The sequence below is a fragment of the Protopterus annectens genome, chromosome 15.part0 (genome assembly GCF_019279795.1).
Source record: "Protopterus annectens isolate FY-2018-M chromosome 15.part0, PAN1.0, whole genome shotgun sequence".
NCBI classification, from domain to species: Eukaryota; Metazoa; Chordata; order Ceratodontiformes; family Protopteridae; genus Protopterus; species Protopterus annectens.
Window position 1 is genome coordinate 236,385,799 of NC_056749.1, and position 23,210 is coordinate 236,409,008.

General features: G+C 42.6%; 1 protein-coding gene across 1 annotated transcript in view; it reads left to right on the forward strand.

The window, feature by feature from the left end:
- Positions 1-23,210, forward strand: part of POF1B (POF1B actin binding protein) — a 1,182,022-nt gene that overhangs the window by 1,137,161 nt on the left and 21,651 nt on the right. The window contains exon 16 of the mRNA XM_044057755.1: positions 615-743. Within this exon, the coding sequence (XP_043913690.1) occupies positions 615-743 (129 nt within the window). The remainder of the gene's footprint in view (positions 1-614; positions 744-23,210) is intronic.

Below are 23,210 nucleotides of genomic sequence, written 5' to 3' on the forward strand. Positions count from 1 at the left end.
CAAGTCTTTTAGAATCTGGTTCAGATCTCCCCATTACTCCCTGCAAAAGTGTATTTTGTTTTCTGTTGGCAAAAGTTGTGTCTTTGCATCATAAATGACCAGTTTTTCATTTGTTAAACATAATTTTTGATTAGTGGATTTATATTAATAAAAATACCATAATAATTTGCTACCCATAAAAATCTCATTTTCAGTGTGCTCCATTGTTTTAAGGAGTGTTGTATGTCAGGCATCCTTAACAGGTTTGCTGAATCTTACATTTCTGAGGTTCTTGCATGTGGACCATTTCTCTGGCAGCATTTGCATATAAAAAGCTGCAGATTATTTTTGTCTTTAGAAAAGTTTTTTTAATTCTGTGCATACTGACATCACGTTATGTCATAGATGAATTGATATGTAGTAGTAAAAACACCATTTGTGTAAAGTAAAATAAATGTATTTGCCTGTGGCTGTTAACTGAAGAAGTTTTGCTCAGCAAGATTTACCTGTACATTTACTTTTTTCATATCATCGGCTTACATTTCCTAAAAGTTTAATAAAGTGATCTATTTCTGTTTTCAAGGAGGTTAAGCCTAAGGTATGTAGTAGTCATTAACTTGCATGTTCTATTTCAGAGTGAGATTAGCAGGATCCAACGAGATGCGTCGACAAAGGAAGGCAGCAGTAGCAGTATGCAGCTGAAGGTGATGGACCTGAGTTCTGTACTACAAGAAAAAGAAACGCTCATCAAACAGCAAAAGGAGGTATGCTATTAAGTACTTATTAAACACCACATGGTGTTTTCAGTATTAAGTATAACACATGCCAAATGGGATGCTTTTTAATCAGTACTAGATTACAGGAAGTGCATTTATACACCATAACTAGTAATTTTAAGTGATGTAAAGCATGAAATAAAATAAAGTGCTCCTGCAGGCAGCTCCCCTGCACATGCTCAAAAAGTGAAATTACTTGAGCATCAGTAGCACGAAGGAAAAAATTAGGTGCTGTAACGCTAAATGCTGTTTCCCATAGGAAATCATTGTGCTGGTGCTGCTTTTAAGTGTGCTCTGGCAGTGATTTGCTTATTTTGGGAGAGATGTTCTTCATGTTTCACTGTTGCAGTCATCACATTTGGGTTATCTGCTTGCAGTAGCCCTCAGTCAGCCTGATTATCTAAGTTTTGGGTCTTGCGTCAGTTGCTTCTCATCTTCCATGACATCAGGTAATGAGGAGTATAAAGCATGCAGCCAACACCATTAAATCAGTCTTTCTTGCTGTGTGGTGCCCAAAGCAGAATCAGTTTGCAAGTGCCAGTTGGCCGACTCCTTAAATTTTCATTTTCAAGTTTCAGATCCAAAGTCTTCAACTAAGATAAGTACCCCATTGGGGACCTGCTCTAAACCGATGGCAGTAAAAGTTAACTATTGTATTTCTTGTGGAAAGCAAATATCTCAAAGATTTTCATTCATACTGCATTCCTTGCTTAGGCCCAGACCACAACATACCTCGCTGTCAGTTTTGTGCCTTATTCAAACCTTGTACTATTCGTCGTCTGTTCATTTACACATCTAAATATTTTGGTACTCTGTTCAATTATTCAGAAATGACTTTGGTAAGCCACCCAACTACCAACATTCCAAAAAAACGCAAAGATAAAGACAGAGACAGACCGCATAGGTCCAACGCTGCCGACGACACTTCTCCTAAGCTAGTCACCAGTTCGCCTGTACTCAGTGAGGCGCTTTTGCAGCCCCTGATACCCACTACTTCAGATTTGCAGGCCTCTACGGAGACCCATTCGGAGTCCAGTATGCTGCGAGATGCTTTTTCAACTGTGGGACCTGCAGATGTCTCTACCTTAGATGGGTCTGGAGCCACTGTGCAGGCACCGGCTTCTAAGGGTGTATTCAGGCCTACTGACTTGCATATTAAACAGACGCCATCTTCTTCGTCAAGGCCTAAAACTCTATCTATGCCTAGAAAACCGATGCCCATACCACATGGTCAGGCCCCTATGTCTAAAAAACAAATGATAATAATGGCTGAAGACCTTATTACTCTAATCAGGGGAAGCCACCCTTCCCCCTCTAAGAGACCTAGGACTGATTTGTCCTTCTGATTCTTCTGATCAGGACTCTGAAATTTCTGTTTTCTCTGACCAGGATTTGCCCTTATCTACCTATGAGGATTCTGTTGCAGAGGACTCCATTCCCTCTGCTTCCCCCTCCAGAGGATTTCTCTTTTGGTGAAACTTTGCATACTGTTAGGGAGCATTTTCGCTGGGAAAGCCAGGATTACTCTGACTCCGCAAGAAGATGCTTAGGGAACTCTTACTCCTGCCTCAACACAGGCCTTTAGCTATCCCTCCTGTACTGAACATTGTAGATGATGCCTTCTCGGAATCTAGCTTGGTCACTGACTCTCTACCTCCTGCTCCCAGAAAACCTGATAGTTATTACAGGGTGCCTGACTCTCAAGTTCCTCTCCAAAAATCCTACTGCAGATTCTGAGACCATTTCACAGGGACCCAAGAGCATTAAGGCTACTACTGCCACAAATCCTACCCCCTCTGATAGAGATTCCAGGGATAGATGGGGTAAGAAGGTATACACTTCTGCAACCTTGGCCATTAGGGCCTTAAACTGCCAATTTCATATGTTAAAGTATCAGCAGCATATTATTGGATTGCTTAAACAGAAAATGATGTTGATTCCTGACTGTGCTGAAAATAAAGATTTAATGCATTCTGCTAAACAAGTTGGAAAACATACTTTGCAATGTGGTTTTTATTCATTAGAGGCATCTTGCAGGGCTGCTGTCACTGGGTCTGTACTTAGAAGGCAAGCTTGGCTTAAGCAGCAATCTTTGCCAGATCATGTTAAAGCTAAATTACTGGATGCTCCTTTAAATCAGGACCGCCTGTTTGGCAATAAGGCTGAAGAAGCTCTAAAAAAGATGGAAGATAAAGCTAAATCTATGCAAACTGTGAAAGATTTCTTACATATACAACCTCCAAGATTTAGTAGGCACTAGTCTACTAAGAATTTGTCCTTCCCAGCTCCTTCCAGATCCACTCAAGCCAAGCCCAGACACACCAAAAGCACCAGGTTTCAGTCCCAAGGGGCTCTCAGAAGTAAGCAATGGGGTGCTTCCACTTCCAAATCTGGAAATAAAAAGACCCCCCCCCCCCATGGTAAACAGTTTCAATGACTTTCCTTTAAAATTACCAAGCACTTACCTTTCAGCCACCCCTTTGGGGGGAAAGATTGCTCTTCATGCAAAAAACTGGGAACTCATAACCCAGGACAAATTGGTTTGAAATATAGTGTCCCAGGGATACAGATTTCGTTTCCATTCATTGCCAACACCAAACGGGTGGCCAGGCCTGCCCCCAAATCAGTGGGCAGAGGCTCAGAAACAAGTACTTTCCCTCCTAAACATGGGTGCTATTCATCTAGTAACAGAAGAGGAAAAGGGACAAGGTTTATATTCAAGACTTTTCCTGGTACCTAGAAAAGACAAATCATGGCGTCCAATTCTAGACCCGTCTACTCTAAACACCTTTCTAGACATTCCAAAATTCAAGATGCTGACTCTTCACCAGTTACTTCCTATGCTAGGCAAGGATGCCTGGTTGGCAACTTTAGATTTAAAAGAAGCTTACCTGCATATCCTAATGAGGGAATCTTGCAGAAGAGACCTACACTTCAAAGCAGGCTACTTGCATTATCAGTTCTCTGCATTGCCCTTTGTGAATACTCTGGACGCAGTAGACAAGCCAAAGTGAGTGGCTCCAGTAATTGCATTTTGCAGGCAAAGAAATATTCAAATATATCCATACCTGGACGATTGTCTAATTCAGGCAGAAAACCAGGCCATACTTATAAATCATCTGGCATTTGTAAAAAGGGTTCTATCTTGTCTAGGGTACACCATAAATGAAAAATCACAACTGGTACCCTCTCAACAGATTACATTCGTGGGTGCAAGCTTGAATACAACTGCCCAGATGGCTTTCCTCATGCCAGAAAATCAAATTCATTTGGTAACTTGCTTCAAACAAGTGGCCACAAAAACCCTGCTATCTGCAAGACGAGTACTGCAAGCCTAGGGGTTCATGGTCTACTGCATTCTTCTAATTCCATATGCAAGAGTGCATATGAGGAAACTTCAGTGGTGCTTAAGTCTATGGAGTCAACATTGTCACAGCCTGGAAACAATGATTCCCATCATACCTTGCCTAGAGTTCCTATGGTGGGCAGAGGCCTGCCACCAAAACAAAGGACTGCCATTCACACTACCCCCTGCCGCCCAAACCCTAACTACAGAAGCATCAGACTATGCATGGGGGACTCATCTGGCAGGGAAGTGCATTCAGGGCAAATGTAGACCAAGTCAAATGCACCTACATATAAATCAAAAAGAAATGTTAGCTGTACAGAATGCTCTGACAGCCTTCAAGGACTACATTTATCCAGGACAACTAATGGTAAAGACAGACAACACTATGGTTAAGTGGTACATAAACAAGCAGGAAGGTACACATTCCTACCCCTCTGCAGACTAGCCATGGCATTGTGGAACATGGCCTTGAGCTACCAAGTGCAACTACAAGCTCAATTCCTGCCAGGAAAACTGAATATACTGGCAGCCGAACCAAGCAGAAATCTCATGAACCCACACGAGTGGAAACTGGTACCACGGATTTTCAACATGTTGACAAGCAAATGGGGGGAGCCCAGACATAGATCTATTTGCCTCCCCCCAGAACTACCAGTTGGACAAATTTTGCACACGAACTCCTCACAAAAAAGCCTGGAAAGTGGACACCCTGTCCTTCATCTGGAAAAACCTATCAGTCTACGCCTCTCCCCCTCTGCTCTCCAAAGTTCTGCTAAAAGTCGAACAGGACAAACCAAAAATGATTTTGATTGCTCCAGACTGGCCACGCCAACACTGGTACCCACTCCTGTGCAGTGTGTCAAGAATTTCTCCATGGAACCTGCCTCAGACACCTTCCTTATTGTCCCAGCAGGAGAACCAAATTCTGCACCCTCAGCTCCCAACACTGAACCTTGCAGCTTGGCTAATCACTTAAATTCACCCTTACCATCCCCTCAGAAAACCTGTGATAGATGTCATCTTGGAGGCGAGAAGACCTAGTACTAGAAAATTTTATGCTGACAAATGGAAAAGATTCTGTGCCTAGAATCAAGCTCAAGGGATGAGCACAGCAGCACCCAATTTACCTCAGATTTTGCAATACTTAACTGAGATGCTTCACAAGGGCCTGTCTTTTTCCTTCATTAAAATCCATGCCTCTGCCATTTCAGCTCATTGTAACACAGAACCTCCCCCTCTTCTCTCATTCTCTGCTCAAGCAGTACCTCAGAGGGGCCAAAAACTTGAGACCACCCAGGAGAGCTCCAACCCCTGCCTGGGACCTTAACTTTGTATTGGAAAAACTCACTCTACCTCCTTTCGAGCCAGCTGCTACGGCAGACTTAAAATTTATTTATTGGAAAACAGCCTTCCTTTTAGCAATCACTTCAGCTAGAAGGATATCTGAATTACAGACCCTTATGGCAGTGGAGCCTTTCATCATCTTTCATGCGGACAGGGTGTCACTCAGGACCAATCCATCCTTCATGCCCAAGGTGGTATCCACTGTGGCTCTTAATCAGTCCATTCATTTGCCAACTTTCTTTCCCAATCCACAGAACAAAGGGGAACAGATTCTGCATTCATTGGATGTGCACAGACAACTTAGATTCTACTTGGACAGGACTAAACCTCGAAGAAAACCTGAACTGCTGGTAACATTTGCTGCAGAGACAGAGGGGAAGTCTATTAAAAAAAAAACATTTCTAAATGGATAAGCCATTGTATTCATTTCTACTATAAGCACCATGGAAAACCTATTCCCCCCAGGGGATCAGATCTCATTCCACCAGGGCTGCATCTACTTCTACAGCCTTTCTCAGAGGTGTTCCTACCAGGGATATTCTGGAAGCTGCTACCTGGAGTTCAGTTCACACTTTCACCAAGCATTATCATTTACCAATTTTCTCTAAATCCAGAGATGGCTTTGCCACTGCTGTCTTGCAGGGCCTTATAGCTCATCCTAATGCTGTATAAATCCATCCTCCCAACCATAGCTTTGGGAATCTACCCAAATGTAATGACTGCAACAGTGAAACACGAAGAACATAGTACAGTTGTGTACACTTACCATAAATGTAGATGTTCAAGTGTATTTACTGTAGCAGTCCTGGTTACCCTCCCTCCAAGCCCCCTGTTTTTCTCTTACTATACCTCTACTTTCTTTTACTATGCTTAAAAGCCTTTTTGGTGCATTTGCGTTTGGTTGGAGGTATATTTTTGTGTTTTTAATTTTATTTTGCTCCCCATTTGGGGGGCACCTGACATCTGGGGCAAGAAAAACTGATGTAATGGTGTCGGCGGCATGTTTTATACCCCTGACATCATGGAAAAAGGGACAGCAGCCGACACAGGACCCAAGACTTTGTTAATCAGGCCAACTGAGGGCAAATTGCCAGTAGATTATCCAAATGTAATGACTGCAACAGTGAATACACTCGAACATCTACATTTTTGGTAAGTGTACACAACTGTACTTTCTTTTCAATCATGAATTATGCATCCATACTTCAATCCTGCTACCACAAGATCTCCAAATTTGCAACCAATTCAAAAAACTCATCCCACCACTGCCACTCCCTCCTCACCCTCAACTGGCTTGAACTACCCAACTACCTCAGTTATCTACCACTCACCATTGCCCACAAGCTCATCTTTAAACCTGCCAACTGCCCAGCTCTCGCTACTTAAAGCCTTATAGGTTCATAGGTAGGTACTAGGCTATCGACCCAAGGGCCTATGTAAGCCTAGCAAACAAGGTTCTCCTGGCTTACACCACCCAAGAAAGTTATTTTCCTGTGCCACTGTTGAGCAGAGACACAGAAGTGATCCCCGGGGTGTATTTCCTATTTCCCATCCACTCATCAAGATTTTTCTTGAAGAGTGCTAATGAAGAACTTTGCTCGACATAGATGGGTAGCCTGTTCCAGAGTATGGGAAGTCTCTGGGACAGGAATCTATCCCTCCAACATGTCCTGTTTATTGTGGTGACAAGGTTTAGGTCCCTAGAGCGTGTAGCTCGGAGGGATTGGGATTTCTTTAGGTGTAGCATGTCCAACAGCTCTGGGTTTGTCACAGCTTTATATGTTAGGCAGAAATCACCTCGGAGTAGGCGATATGCTATGGAGTCAAGCTGGAGTTTTTGAGACAGTCAGTGTAGGGCATTTGTTTGAGGCCAGTAATCCTCTTTGTGAGGTACTTCTGTGGCCTTTCCAGCTGCTGCAGATGTCTTGTGAGGTACATTCCAAAAGGGGCGTTGTACTCTATAATGGGTCTAATGAGTGTCAAGTAGAGAGGAACAATGGCCTCTTTTTTTCCTGGATGAGAACCCACTTATGATGAGGTGTGCCACGTAGAAGGACTTTCTGACTACTGTGGTGATGCGACTATTAAAGGAGAGACTACTGTCCACCTAGGTCCCAAGGTCTCATCACACATTCGGTGTTAAGTAGATGTCTATGTGGTAGTTCATGGGTACAGAGTTTTTACCAAAGGGGATGACACTGCACTTTTTGGCACTGAGCTTGAGGCCATGGCTCTGACACCAGGCATCTGTCTCAGCGAGGCCCTTCTGTAGGATGTCCACATCATTTGGGGACTTTACTATGGCTCCTAGTTTGCAGTCATCCACGAACTTCATTAGCCAGAGGCCTTCTGTGTTAGCCTGTACTTCAGAGAAGCAGATACCAGACAGAAGAGGTCCCACGATGGAACCCTGTGGTACTCCTACTTGTCACTGCTTTGAGGTCAGATTTGGAGTCTGGAACTTTTACAGTGTGGGTTCTGTCAGTGAGCCAGTTGGCAACTCATCTTGTGATGTAGGAATTTATACCTAGTTTAGTGAGTTTAGCTATAATTCCAGAATGGGGAATGGTGTCGAAAGCCTTGGCGAGGTCAAGATAGGCTGTGTGAAGCACCTTACCCTCATCTACGGCTTTGGTGACTGCCTCAAAGAAGTTGATCAGGTTCAGGAGGCATGATCTGCCTTTCACAAACCTGAACTGAGTGGGATCCATAGTTTGGAGGTTACCGAAGTCTTTGTTAATGAGTTCCATGATGATACGTTCCATGGCCTTGCAGACCAGGCTCATCAGGCTAATAGGTAGATAGTTCCCGGGATCAGTGGTGGCTCCCCCATTGTGGAGTGGGATAACTGTTGCTGTGCTCCATTCAGTGGGCACAAAGCCTGATGCAAGGCTATTATTGAACATGGTGCTTAGGTGGGGAGCCAGTTTGTGTAAAACTCAGCCTGGGATGTTGTCTGGTCCCATGGATGCTGTGTGTTTTTGGCTTTAGAGAGTGCAGCTTTTACCTGCATAGTTGTGATTACAGGGGCTATGCATTTTTCCTGTATAGATATGGGCCCTTTAGTGGGTGAGGGGGGGTTAAAGTTATCACTGAACCTATCTGCCAGGATGTTGGTAATATCTGTTGGTTCTGTAATTTTTGTGCCATTGTGCTGTAACTCAGAGCAGATTTGGGTGTTGCCATCAAGAGTTTTGACCTAGCTTTACAATGCTTTGTGGTTGTCCTTAGAATTAGTGGCAATTTTGTTTTCGTAGCTAGCTTTGGAGGATATTATAAGGGATCTCCGCTTCTTACTGTGGCTGACCAGGGAGCTCCTCCACTCATGGGATTTTACTCTCTACTCTCTTTTGCAACAGTTTCTTCCTTCTGTTGTACAGTTTTGTTTATGGCAGGGGACCACCAGATTGGCTTCCTTTTTTTGGAGGATAGCGTCTTGGTTCTGTTTGGGATAGCACAATCCATGCACTCATGTAAGTGCTTATAGAGTGCATTTGTGTAGGGTTCAGCAGTCGTAACTGTATTGTGCATCTGCATGGGTGTCGAAGTTCACCACTTCTGTCTTAAGAAGCATGAAGTTGGCTTTGGAGAAATATTTTACTGTGGTTTCCTTAATGGGTGGTGGGGGCGAGATGTGGATATCAAGGGTGATTAGCTTATGGTCAGATTGGACCAACGAGGAGTTCACTTCAGGTGTGGAACACTGGTCACTCATGTTGGTAATGAATAGGTCCAGGATATTGTTGCCCCTGGTGGGGGTGTGGATAACTTGATCCAGGGCATTGGAGTTTATGAATTCCATAAAGCGTTGAGCTAAGGAGTTGGTACATGAGTAGTTTTCCCAGTTAATGGTGGGGTAGTTGAAGTCGCCCATTATTAGGGTGTTTGGTTGAACCCTAATATTTTCCAGTACATCAAGAAAAGAGGAGTGGGAATCCTGGGGCATGGTGGGGGATCTGTGGCAAGCTACAATTTGGATTGCAGTTTTGCCCAGAGTTAGTTGCACTTGGATAACCTCAAATGCATTATGCTGAGCAACTAGTCTGGAGGTGTGGATATTCTTAATGAATATGGACACACCTCTGCCTTTGGTGTTTCGGTCCAGGTTACATGGCCGAAAAGTGTGGTATGAGTTATAGCCTGATAGTTCAGGGATGCTGTCTGGAGCCTTGAACCAGGTCTCAGTCACTGCACAGATATCGATGTTCTCCATTTTAAGGAGTGCCTCAATTGAGTGCTTTTTGAGATTTAGACTTCTAGCATTGAGTAGCATTACCCTCAGTTTTTGCTTTCCTGTTCTTGCTACGGTGGTGAATTTGTCATTTGAACCTTGCCTAAAAAAGGCACTATGGGGCAGCTAGAACCTTAGCCAGTATCCAGAATCCCAGGGGGTGACAGGTGCAGGCCATCTGTGGAAAAGCATTGTGGTCTGTCGATCATGTCATCCCAAGCAGACAGATACTGGATCCCCTTAGAATGACACCAGAAGCTTAGCCAATTGTTGAAGTCAAGTCATTTTGTCCTTGTACTGCTGTATCATTCTGGGCGATGGCAGAATGCTACTCAGGGCTAGGGTCATACCTGCCTGGGCTACAAGATCGGAAAGCTCTTCCATGTCTCTCTTCATGTAGTCCAGGGAGGTATGTCTCAGGTCATTCACAGCATCATGGACAATGACTGAGTCATATTTGTACTTGTTGTGGAGTGACCTGAGTACGTGGGTTATGTGGCGGATCCTGGCACCAGACAGGCAGCTGACAGTAACCTTCTCCTTGTTTAGTCTGGTGAGTGGAACATCAGTGTGCCTGACTATAGAGTCACTTATGACTAGTGTGTTGGGTACGTTGTTTTGCCTTACTGGCTGTGGTAGAGTGGCACACAGTCTGTGGGCTGTGTCTCATTTGGGTTGTGTTGAGGGATGGAGGTTGCTTGCATTTCTGCTTTGGAGATCTCTGTTGCTTAGACAGATTATTATTGAGAGCCTCTGCAAATCTTTTTGTGTTACTGTGTGTGGATTTTGGTGGTGTAGATTTAGTGAGACTATGTGATGAGTGTGGTGTGGTGCAAATGTTTACATTCCCAACCACTCACTCGGATCCAAAAACCAAAGTCTCCTTCAGGTCCACAAACCTGCACAACCTCCTAGCCATCTACTGCTATCCCACTCCTTCGCTAAACAGTGGAACTCTTTCCCCACACACCTACATGACCTACCTAACCATACAAATTTCAAATCTCAGCTACTCTCTCATCTTTCTTCAAAAGGGGAATGCTTTGCCACTCCAGCTTAAACCCCCCATTCCACCTTGCACTGGCTCATCCAACTACCTCTACTATTATTTCATCCCACCCAGAACAATCCCTCCCCTACCAAAAACTAATTTTCTCTCAAATATCTATTGTACTATACTTTCCAATCTCAAATATACGACTAACCCTCGCCATGCATAATATTTTCCTAACCTACTAATGGGTAATAGCTATATATTTTTGAAATGTTAAACCTACAATTGAGTTTATAACAAAAATATTCACTTTATGTAAATGTTGAAATTTTTGTGTTGAATTAGGTCTTTCATTTTTGTAACATTGTGACAAGCCAATTGCAAATATCATGGAGCTTATCTGTAAATGTTTAATTAGTTGTATGAACCATATCCTTTTGTAATGTGAAATTTAACTTGCAATTATTGTGGAGCTTTTCTCCCTGGACCTCCACTGAAAATGAATTCTTCTTGACCCACTGGACTTCCCTGGTCATCAAACTTAAATAAATAAATCAGAAAGCCTGAACAAATATTTGGTATTTTTTAACTATTTATCCTTGAAAAGTTGAACATTGTGTTGGAGTGATGAGGTGTTGAGCCTCCTAGAGTAAGAAAAATGTTTACTCGTTTTATGAAATGCATTATGACCAAAGCCAATTTTGAAATTCAGTTTCCTGTGACTGAAATTCCAAGAATGGTACAGCTGACCATTGGCTGTTTTTCTTTACATTTGTGATTCTCACATATGTAAGCAGAATATAAAAGCAAATACCATAAAATTAAATAAAGCAAAATGGCTGCTGTACAAAAAAAACATTTTGAGAAAGATGTAAATTATACTGACTGTGGAAATCTGGTTTTAAAAGCCCAGCTTAGCAACTTTCAATGTTTTGCAGTATTCAAATGGTCCTACTTCTTCCAGGAAAATGAAACAAAAAGCACTGGTTATGAACTGCAAGTAGAAGTTATAAAACCAGGCTACCACTGTCATCCTGTGTTCATATTTGTATTTAGGTAGAAAGTAATTTCAGAGTTTGGTTATCTTTGAATGTAGCAACAGTTTTTGTAATATTATTTGAAATGCAGCTAGGTGATTTTACTATACAGCAGCCTGGTAAATTCTCCATTATCTGTACTTGGTTATCCCCTTTCCTGATCATATATGCATTTCACAGATGTGGACATAACACAGGATTTATATGACTTCATAGTCGTTTTGTAGTAATATCATTTGCTATTTTAGCAGTTTTACATGTAACACACACATATTTCAGATGTAAGCTACCAATGGTATGACCTGCAGGACTTTCCACAGGCCAAAAAGGTTTAAAAATTCTTATACAAGCCTTATAGCTAAAGAATAAAAAGCAAATAACCACAAGCAGAGATCACTTTTTGTAAATACAGTATTGCAACACTATGTCTGTAGCCTTCCTAAGAGAAGTACTTTACATTGTTTTACAATAATTCTTAGACCATTATGCAAAGTGCTTATTACATTTAAAGACCATCCTTGAACTGCTAATAACATTTACTTAATTATGTAAAGAGCATCTTTCTATCTCTTTGATATAGTCCAGAAACAAGATTTAGGTTCATAGGTTCATACTAGGCTATCTGCCCTAGGGCATTTATAAGCCTAGCCAGAGTGTGTTTGGTTTTCGCCACCCATTTTAAATTAATTTTTCTATGCCCTTTTTCAAGGTTAGTACACTGTGCCTCTGTCTAACAGTGACACAGAAGTGATACCCGGGGTAAACCTACGATCTCCCAAGTACTCATCAAGATTCCTCTTGAAGAGAGTCAATGAGGGACTCTGCCTAACCTGGACTGGGATTTTATTCCAGAGTGAAGGGAGCCTCTGGGTTATGAATCTGTCCCTCCAGCATGTCCTATTTATTTTAGTGCTGAGGTTCAAGTCTCTCAAGCGCTTAGCTCGATGGGATTTGGATTTTCTGAGGTGCAGCATGTCCATTAATTCCGATTTGGACATGGCTTTATACGTCAGGCACAGATCGCCTCTAAGCAGGCAGTATGCCACTGAGTAGAGCTGGAGTTTCTTTAACCGGGCAGCATATGGCATCTGTTTGAGCCCTATGATCCTCTTGGTGAGGTACTTTTGGGGTCTTTCCAGTTGCTACAGGTGTCTGGTAAGGTACATCCCAAAAGGGGCATTGTACTCAATTATGGGCCTGATGAGGGATGAGTAAAGAGGCACGATGCCCTCCCCTGATCTAGATGTGAATCCCTTCATGATTAGGTGGGCTATATAAAATGTTTTTCTAACCACTTTGGACGTGGTTGTCAAATGAGAGATTGCTATCAACTTGGGTCCCCAGGTCCCTAATTACTACTTCTGTACTTAATGGATTACCACCTATGTGGTAATTTGTGTGCGCTTTGTTTTTGCCAAAAGGGGATGACTATACACTTTTTGGCGTTTAGCTTGAGGCCATAGCTCTGGCACCAGTTGTCTTTCTAGGAGGCCCTTTTGGAGGATGCTTGTGTCGGCTGGAGAGTCGATTATGGCACCCAGTTTGCAGTCATCTGCAAACGTAGTCAGCCACAGTCCTTCTGTGTTGGCCTGTACCTCCGAGAAATATATACCGAACAAGAGAGGTCCCAGGACTGAGCCTTGGGGGACGCCACTTGTAACTGGTTTGGAGTCTGACATGGCTCCAGCAATTCTAACAATGTGGGTTCTGTACTTGAGCCAGTTTGCAACCCATCTAGTGACATAGGGGTTTATATTTAAGCTGGTGAGCTTATCTATAATGCCCGAGTGGGGTATTGTATCGAAGGCTTTTGTGAGGTCCATGTAGGCTGTGTGGACCACCTTCCCCTTGTCAATGGCCTTGGTGACTGTTTCAAAGAAATCAACCAGGTTTAAGAGGTAGGATCTGCCCTTAAAGCCAAACTAGGTAGGATCCAGTGTCTGTAGGTCCCCAATATCTTTATTTATGAGGTCCATGATGATCCTTTCCATAGCTTTGCAGACCAAGCTAGTGAGGCTTATGGGGTGATAGTTTCCAGGATCCGTTGAGGCACCACCTTTGTGGAGAGGGACCACTGTTGCTGTACGCCACTCTTTGGGTACTCTGAGATTGAACAGTAGTTTTATGTTTGGGTCTAGCTCTTCTTGGAGTTCATGTAGGACGCAGCCCGGGACACCGTCTGGTTCCATTGATGCTGTGTTTTTTGCTTTGGAGAGGGCAGCTCTTACCTGAGCATCTGAGATGTCAGGGGGGCAGCACTCTGCTGGGATAAATATTTGCCCTTTTGGTGGGGGGGGGGGTTTGCGCTGAACCTGTCAGCTAGGATGTTGGCAGTGTCTGTGGGTTCGGTGTATTTTTTGTCATTTTGGACTAATTCTGAGCATATCTGGGAATTCCCACCCAGGTTCCTAACATAACTAAAGAAAGCCTTGTGATTATCCTTAGTGTCCTGTGCAATTTTTCTCTCGAAGCTGGTCTTAGACTATTTTATGAGTGCCCGTAGTTTTTTGCTAATACTGATCAGAGATGCCTTCCCTTTTTGGGATTTTGCTCTATCATGTAGTAGCTTCCTCCTTCTATTGTATAGTTTGTTTATGGCTGGGGTCCACCAGACAGGACATCTGCCTATCAACTTGGGTCCCAGGTCCCTAATTACTTCTTCTGTACTTAATGGATTACCACCTATGGTCTTGGTTTTATTTGGGATTGCATGATCCATGCATTCCTGAAGGTGTTCATAGAATGCATTTATAAAGGATTCTGTGGTCTGGGCCATATTTTTCACAGGCCAGGGGGCTTTGAAGGATTCCACCTCTGTTTTGAGGAATGTGAAATTTGCTTTAGAGAAGTTTTTCACTGTGGTTTTCAGGGCAGGGGGTGGAGTCGGGATGTGAATATCCAGTGAGATTAGTTTATGGTCTGATCTTACCAGTGAGGGATACACTTCTGGTCTGGAGCATAGAGTCCCCATGTTGGTGATGATCAGGTCCAGTATGTTTTCCCCTCTTGTGGGAGTGGTAACAAGTTGTTCCATAGCATTTGAGTTTATAAATTCTAGGAACCTTTGGGCTAGGGTGTTGGAGCTAGAGTAATGCTCCCAGTCTATGTTTGGGTAGTTGAAGTCACCCAATATAATGGTGTTTGGAGAGACCTTCATATTTTCCAGTGTTCTCAGGAAGGCCGAGTGGGGTTCCTGGGTTTGGGAGGGTGGTCTATAGCAGGCTATAAACTGGAAGGCAGTTTTTCCCACTGTTAGTTGCACATGGATAGTCTCTGATGCTTCATGCTGTGCCACCAACCTGGAGGCCCAAGTTTTGGGGCCAAAAAGCATGGTATGAGGTATAACCTGGTAGTGCTGGGGTGCTCTCGGGAGCCTTGAACCAGGTTTCTGTTACTGCACAGATATCGATGTTCTCCATGCTAAGGAGAGTTTCGAGTGCGTGCATCTTGAGGTTTAGACTTCTGGCATTAAGTAGCATTACTTAGTTTCTTATCCCTTGTGATACATATGGAGGTGGGTTTGTCTTTTGAGCCTTGCCTAAAAAAGGCACTATGGGGGTAGCAAGAGCCTTTGCCAATATCTGAAAGCCCAGGGGTGACAGGTGCAAGCCGTCCCTAGTGAAGCGTCATGGCTTGTCGAGCATGTCATCCCAGGCTGACAGGCACTGGATCCCCTTTGAATGACACCAATACTTAAGCCAATTGTTGAAATTGATCATCTTGTCTTCATATTGTGGCATCATTCTTGGTGAGGGTAAGATGCTACTCAAGGTCAGGGTCATACCGGACTGGGCTATATGCTCAGAGAGCTCCTCTATGTCTCTTTTCATGTAGTCCAGGGAGGCACATCTCAGGTCATTCACACCAGCATGGACAATGACTGAGTTATAATCATATTTGTACTTGCCTTGGAGTGACCTGAGTGCTTGTGTTATGTGGCAGATCCTAGTTCCCGACACGCAGCTCACCGTGACCATCTCCTTGTTTAGCCTCGTGAACGGGAGGTCAGTGTGCCTGACAATAGAGTCACCTATTACAAGTGTATCAGGTGTGTTGTTTAGCCTTAAGGACTGTGACTGTTCGGCACACTGGCTTTGTGAGCTATGTGTTACATGAGTTTTGTTTTGGGGTAGCGGTTGCTTGGGTGTCTGCTTTGGAGGTCTCTGCTGCTTAGGCATATTTTTATTTAGAGCCTCAGAGTATGTTTTTGTGTGTTTGGTTTGCTGTCGTGGTAGGGCTATGTGAGACTGGAATTGTAGTGAGTGTGATTTCCTTCTCCTCCTGACTGGTTTCGCCAGTACTGAGTTGAGAGAGCTTAGCCTCCAGTATGGCTATATGGTTGCATCTCTCACTTGTGTTGGAATTTGTTGGGAGGAGGAGAGGGGTTGTCTGTGTACATGAGGCAGTTGTAACATTGCCTCAAGATTCCCAGATTCACCAGCTGGACTGGAGAGGAGATTGACAACTGATCTTTGGACATGCTAGAATAGTATTGGGAATTCCTTTATAATTGAAAGAAAAAGGGCCAATGGAGAACGAGGTACTCAAGGGGAGTTTGTGAAGGTGTAGTGCTTTTAATATTTTAGTGTTGACTTATATAATTGCTTTAGTGAGCAAGTGCCAGGTAACTTAAATGCAATGTGTTTCAGGTAACTTAAATGCAAAAATGACAAACAGTAACTTTCTTTCAAGTGAAACAAGGAAATAAGTACAGTAAGCAATGCAGATATCATTAGGGATCCACAGAAACGCTGAAAAGCCGTGTTTTAGGTGGAATTAGCGTTTCAGGGAAATAACAAGCAAACAAGCAAGCAGCATACAAATAAAGCTAGATTCAGCAGGCCTGGATCTAGTCTATGCTACAGCAAGCAAGGTGTACCAATTTCAGTAAGAAGCAGTTCAAATATGCAGGCACTATAAGCCTTTAACCAGAAATTCCCAGCTCAGAAGGGCAGAGTCCAGCCTCTCCTCCCACAAGAGTGCAGACCACGAACCCTCAATCAGCAGTTCCCAACGTAGAAGGATGTAAGCTACCTGTTCTGCCACTACAGTGCAGACCACAAACCTTTTTAATGTAAAACTGGCGTGAAGCCCAAGTGCTTAAACCAGAATACACTTTTAGAATAACAGACACTGAGCCCTCAATCAGCAGTTCCCAACTTTGAAGGATGTAAGCTACCTGTCCTACCACCACAGTGCAGGCCACAAACCTTCCTAATGTAAAACAACTGGTCTGAAGCCCAAGTAATTAATCCAAAAGACTTAGAATGATAGCTACACTTTAATCAAGTTACTACCAAGCAGTAATAAATACAATTGAATACTTTAAAGAATGCCTGGATTAGTGCTCAGGTTATACAAACAAAGCTAGATTCAGCAGGCCTGGATCTAGTCTATGCTAAAGCAAACAAGGTGTACCAATTTCAATAAGAAGCAGTTTAGATACGCAGGCACTATAAAAGCCTTTAACCAGAAATTCCCAGCTAGAAGGGCAGAGTCCAGCCTCTCCTCCCACAAGAGTGCAGACCACGAACCCTTTTAATGTAAAATAACTGGCCTGAAGCCCAAGTGCTTAAAACAGAATTAATACACTTTTAGAATAACAGACACTGAGCCCTCAATCAGCAGTTCCCAACTTAGAAGGATGTAAGCTACCTGTCCTGCCCACCACAGTGCAGACCACAAACCTTCCTAATGTAAAACAACTGGTCTGAAGCCCAAGTGCTTAAACTAAAAGGCTTAGAATGAGTTACACCAAGCAGTAATAAATACAACTGAGTACTTTTAAGATGACGCAAAAGCAAAATAAAGTAGGAAGAAACACAAATACAGTAAAAGCAGATTTTTTTTTTTTTTTTTTGTGAGCAAATGAGATGGCCCAGGAGTTACAGGACAGAAACAAGTGCAAATGCAGGCCTTCAAATCAGAAAGTTGAGAGAGATGGAAGACCGCCCAAATGGCCAATAACTACAAATTCTGGGCCAGAACCACTCCTTATGTGGTAGACAGGTTACCTAGTGCTTACCACCCCCACTGATAAGCTAGAAGGCTTCCCTCCAACACAGAAAGGCTTGGGGGCTCAGAAGCTTACAAATAGTCCTGGATACAGCAAATCTGTATCTGGAACACTAATTACAGAAAAGGTAGGAAACAGGCTTACAATTTTTTTTTCCAGAAAAGTAGCAAAAAACAGTAGTAAAAACAATTCACATGCAGTGCAAGCTGGCACACTTGAGTATGTAGCAATATTAGTCCACACACAGTTTGAAAAAATGTAATTAAATTAAAAAGGACTAAAAGCAAGTGCAGAAAGGGTTTATTAGGTAGAATGCAGTAAAGAGATGGGACTGGGGGAGTGTCCTAGATCAAATCTACAGTAGGGCGGGCACTGCAAAAGCCACCAAATTTAAATTACTACCAGAACAAGGAGGGGGGTTGGGGAAAAGTTTCAACAGAGATGTGAGGAATCAGAGTGCAAATTATAAAAACCAAAAAATATATACTGATCTCTGTATATTTGCAGAACACTAAGACAACAGATATCTAAGCAACAATTTAGCTCTATAATACAGAATAACGCAGAAAAATATACTCAGCTCTATATATTTGCAGAAAGTCTTGTAAGGCTGTTTCACTTTAAATGCAGACTGCTGCTATTAACTGTTCAAATTAAGGGAACCTTGAGTTAACAACACACAAGCAATAGAAACCACAATGAGGGGGGTGGGGAAGAAATTTTCAACAGAGATGTGAGGAATCAGAGTGCAAATTATAAAACCCAAAAAATATATACCGATCTCTGTATATTTACAGAACACTAAGACAACAGATATCTAAGCAACAATTTAGCTCTATAATACAGAATAATGCAGAAAAATATACTCAGCTCTATATATTTGCAGAAAGTCTTATAAGGCTGTTCCACTTTAAATGCAGACTGCTGCTATTAACATTTAGGTTAGCAGTACTCAAGCTCAGATGAAAGATCACTGCGTGCCTATTTTTGTTTCTGTAAAGGTTCTCCAACATCATGCAGGGGCTGAACTTTTGTGTCTGTCTTGGCAGCTGATATGTGCACTGCAGAGGCTTCTTCATTACAGCCAAGTGCTCCTCCAGGCGTCTTTTGCAGTTAACTCCTACTACTCCTCTAGGCGTCAAATATTGATTGTTCATATTTGCATTAATAATTCAAAAAACAGGTTACTTACAAGTTACCAGGATATTTTGTCTTGAAGCATATGTGATAACAAAACACAACTGTATTGATTTTTGACCTTTCTCAAGGAGTATTTTCTAGAACTGTAAAGTGATAACTTCATTTTTAAAGGGTTAAGCCACGCCCACTGGGAGTTAAAGGCACACACTCAAAAGAGCTGTACCGGAGGTTTGCTAAGCCGAAACAGTGTGCTTATAAACACATAAGTAATTATATATATATTTTTGTATATGCATTTGTGCATTTACACGCACACAAAGTGTTTTTTTGTGTCTTCACATTAAGACACCATTGCTAAAAGAAATCTGTGACTTGTGAGTCAGATTTGCTATAAAATCATCTCTGGTCATCTTTTAGATTGTATTTAGAATGATGTGCTTGTTTTGGAACTGAAATGATCTCTCTGCTTATGCTAATAATATATACATAGTAAAAAATATATTCACAGAGGGGGACTTTTTTTTTTTTTTTTTTTACTAAATGCAGTTTAATATGTGTGGGCTATTGGTGCAGAGATGTAGCAAATTGTAATGTTTCCATTTTCTTGTAAATCAACAAAATATATTCAGTTCTTATGAAATTATACAAGATAAATGTAAGATCAGCAAAATCAGGGGAATATCTTAAGACATTATTTAGAAATAGTAGTAGTAGTACTAGAAAAAAAAACAATGTAAACTGTATCTTTTTCTAAAATGCTAGTGCTCAAGAATTTAAAGTGTCATATTTCGGAAATATAGCTTTCCTGTTTAGACAAGGGAAAGGTGAATACTTGAATTTTGTGAAAACATAAGCATTTCCTTTTCTTTTAGTAGCAGCAGCCTTGGAGGTAATTAAAGTAATTGAGTGCTGGGGGCACAGTGGGTTTGCCATCTGGGTAAACAGTAACTTTATTAATATGTCTGTTTGCAATTTTCTGATCTCACTGTTGTCTATTTATTGCAAAATGTTTGCAGTTTGCTAGGTGACCCTTAAAATATGTGAATTAGAGCAGTAATTATTAGAACAAAGAGTTGGTGAAAAAATATATTTGTAACTTAATTTTTGCTTAGCCTCCTGCAGCTGACCATTGGTTGATACCTGCTACTTTCCTTGTTCACCAGATCTGCTATACTTACCTTAGAGCTACCCAATCCACATCCAATGCAGGTGAGGAGAATGAGGGTGTTGATGCAACACTATATTGCTACTGGGGAGTGTTTTGTTATGCCCTAACCTTCTCCTGTCTGCATCATCATCAACCCCCCCCCCTCTTTTCCCCATGTTCTACATGGGATCAGGGTATCCTGTCAACTGTTACCATGTCTCTCTAATCAGTACCACTCTCCTGCCTTCTTTGACATTTATGCCTGGTTGTCACATGTCTTCTCTCACACAGCCCATCCACCTCTTTTCTGGATGCCTTGGTTTCTTCTTGCCCTCCTCCTGTCTGTCCCAAATCATCTTCACCAGGTTGTCATTGTTTTTTTCTGTACACATGCCCTCACCACCATTATCTGTTCTCTTTGACCTTCTCTGTTATTGGAGCTACTTTGGCTTCTGCTGTTATAGCCTCATTTCTTTATCTGTCCTACAGTGTACAACCCAACACACATCTCAGGCACTTCATCTCTAATAATAATAATTAATAATAATGTAGTCCATCACTAGTATGAACAGCAGTGGGCTCAGATGAAACCTGATGCACACTCACTCCCAATGGGAACTCTTTTGTGAGTGTGAACAGTTTGTACTTCTGTCAGAGTCTTGTCCATGGCCTGCACAGTGTTTCTGGAACATCCGCCCACTGCAGGTCTGACCAAATTGGGTTTCCTGGGACCTTATTATATGCTTTCTCCAAGTCTAGGAATGCCCAGTTGGACTCTTTCCTCATCTCTAGCTTCTTCTCAACTATCTGTCTAACTGCAAACATCAGGTCAGTTGTGCTGCATCCTGCTCTGAATCTGAACTACCGATCTCACATCTTACTTTCTACTGTTCTGTGTATTTGTTTATCAAATGTCCTCTGCAGAACTTTCATGCAATGTGACAAGAGTTTGATACTTCTTTTACTTGTGAATGCCCCCTTTGTTCTTGAACAATGGCACCAGAATGCTTATTCTTCAGTCATCTTGGATATGCCTTTCTCTCCATACCATTATGAGTATCTGCAAGAGCCATTTCTCCACTAAGTCACCCTACATCTTTATCATATCTGCTGAAACCTCCTCTGAACTTGCTGCTATCCTCTGACTTCATTTTCTTTTGTGCTCTTCTTACTACTTCTATGGTGAGCTCCTCTTCTCTAAAGGTAGGTTGTGTTTGGGGCAGTACAGCTTCTGTGGGGTTTTCTTCATTCAGAAGCTGCTGTGGAAGTACTCTTTCAATAAATCTTTGTTGTCCTGTGGAGTGGTGAGCTGGTTGTTGCTGGCATCCCTTATGAAAGATGTCTGACTATCTTTATCGTTCTGTTTTGACCTTGCAAGGTAGTGCAGTTTCTTTGTTCCATCTACTGAGTCACTTTTCAGAAGCTGGTAAAGTACCTCTGATGCCTTGGTTCTTTGCTATTGCAACTCCTTTCTTAGTGTCTTTGTTAGTCAACTGGTATTCCTTCCTAGCCTGGTCAGTGTTTTCTATCTCCCAGTATTTCCTGCACTGCTACTTTCTTTAGATGAATTCCTGGGCTTTGCATTCCAGCACCTGGTTCAGCCACATCTGTTCTGCAGTCCTCACACATGGTGTTTAGCAGCACTGCCATTTTACTTCAGCTCCACCTATTTCCTCCTCTTCTTGTGGTGCTAGACCCTAGAGTAATTCCTTGAACTGTTGTACTTTTTCTTAAGTCAACTTACACATCTTCAGCCTGGTCTCTGTTGACCTTAGAGCTGATAATGGCAACCAGCGATTTATGCTGTGAGTTGACTGTTTCACTGAGAATGTCTTTGTAATTGCTGATTCTACCCCAGTACCCTTTCCTTACAAAGAGGAAGTCTACCTCAGTTGCATGTTGGCCACTCTTGTACGTGATCTTGTGACTCTCTCTCTTTCTGAATCGTGCTGGCTATTATCAAGCCATTTGCCAAAGAGAAGTGTACAATGGTCTCTCCTTCTTTATTCCTGTTGCCCCACCCATGTGGACCCAGGCAATCATCATATTTTGTTTTGTCTGTCCTGACATGTGCATTCAAGTCGACCATTATCAACACAATTCATGTTATCGTGCTTTATCTAGTAGGTCCTGCTACTATTGTCTAAATGCACTCTTTTCCACAACCCTGCTGTGGGTCATAGGCTGAGATTATGAAAACTGCCCTATCATTAGGCTGGAGTCAGATTGCCACTAATTTTGATGACATCCCTCACTGTCTTCTGAAGTGTCTCCCTCATAGCAATTCACGCACCATTTCTACTCTGTCCTCCTCCCAAGTAGTAGATTCTGGATCCCTAGCCAAGTGGCTTTGCTGCCCTGATCTTCTACATTACCTCCTGGATACATATGATGTCCAGCCTCCTCCTTACCATCATGTCATCCACTTTTCCAAGCTCCATCCTGTCAGTGAACCTATAGTGAGTGTAACAATTCCTAGTTCATGTTTGGCTGGTTGATTGGCTTTACATCCGCCTGGTTGATTGGCTTTACATCCGCCTTTCACTCAACAGAGCTATCCCAGGTAACCCAAGCTGGGCAACTGGACACCAGCTGGCCAGTAGCTTATTGACCCAGGGCTGCTGGGCTTTATGGCAACACACACCAGTCAGTAGGGGTACATACACCCCTCCTACCATTAGCATAGGTCCCTGGTGTAGGTTTGAGTAGGCCAGGTCCTCAACACACATCACTGGCAAATACCCATGCCTGTTTGGTGACATCACTCAACATGACCAAATCACCTAGAGCCATTTTATACCACTGAGTGGCTATCCCGGCCATGACATTCAGTCTGGGATCTGTATTCTCCTATCTTGAGGATACTGTGTACTATAGTAGATGCCCAAAACAGTTGGTCTCTACAACACTTACCTATAGGGCATCATGTAGAGTCTGTGTTGCTGCCCACAACTCCATTCTTTGGCGAGTTTGCAATGGGAATATTCACCATGTTTTTCAGAGGTGGAAGGAACCCCACTGAGACACGGGGAATACATGCAAATTCCAAAAAGGCATTGGTCAGAGGTCAGGATCAAACTTTATACCTTGTGCATGGGAAGCAAAGACATTAACCATTATGCCAACAGTGACCTCATTTCCTCTTGCATTTTTACTTTCTTCGTCTGTCCAAAATCATCTTCCCCAGTCCGCATGCA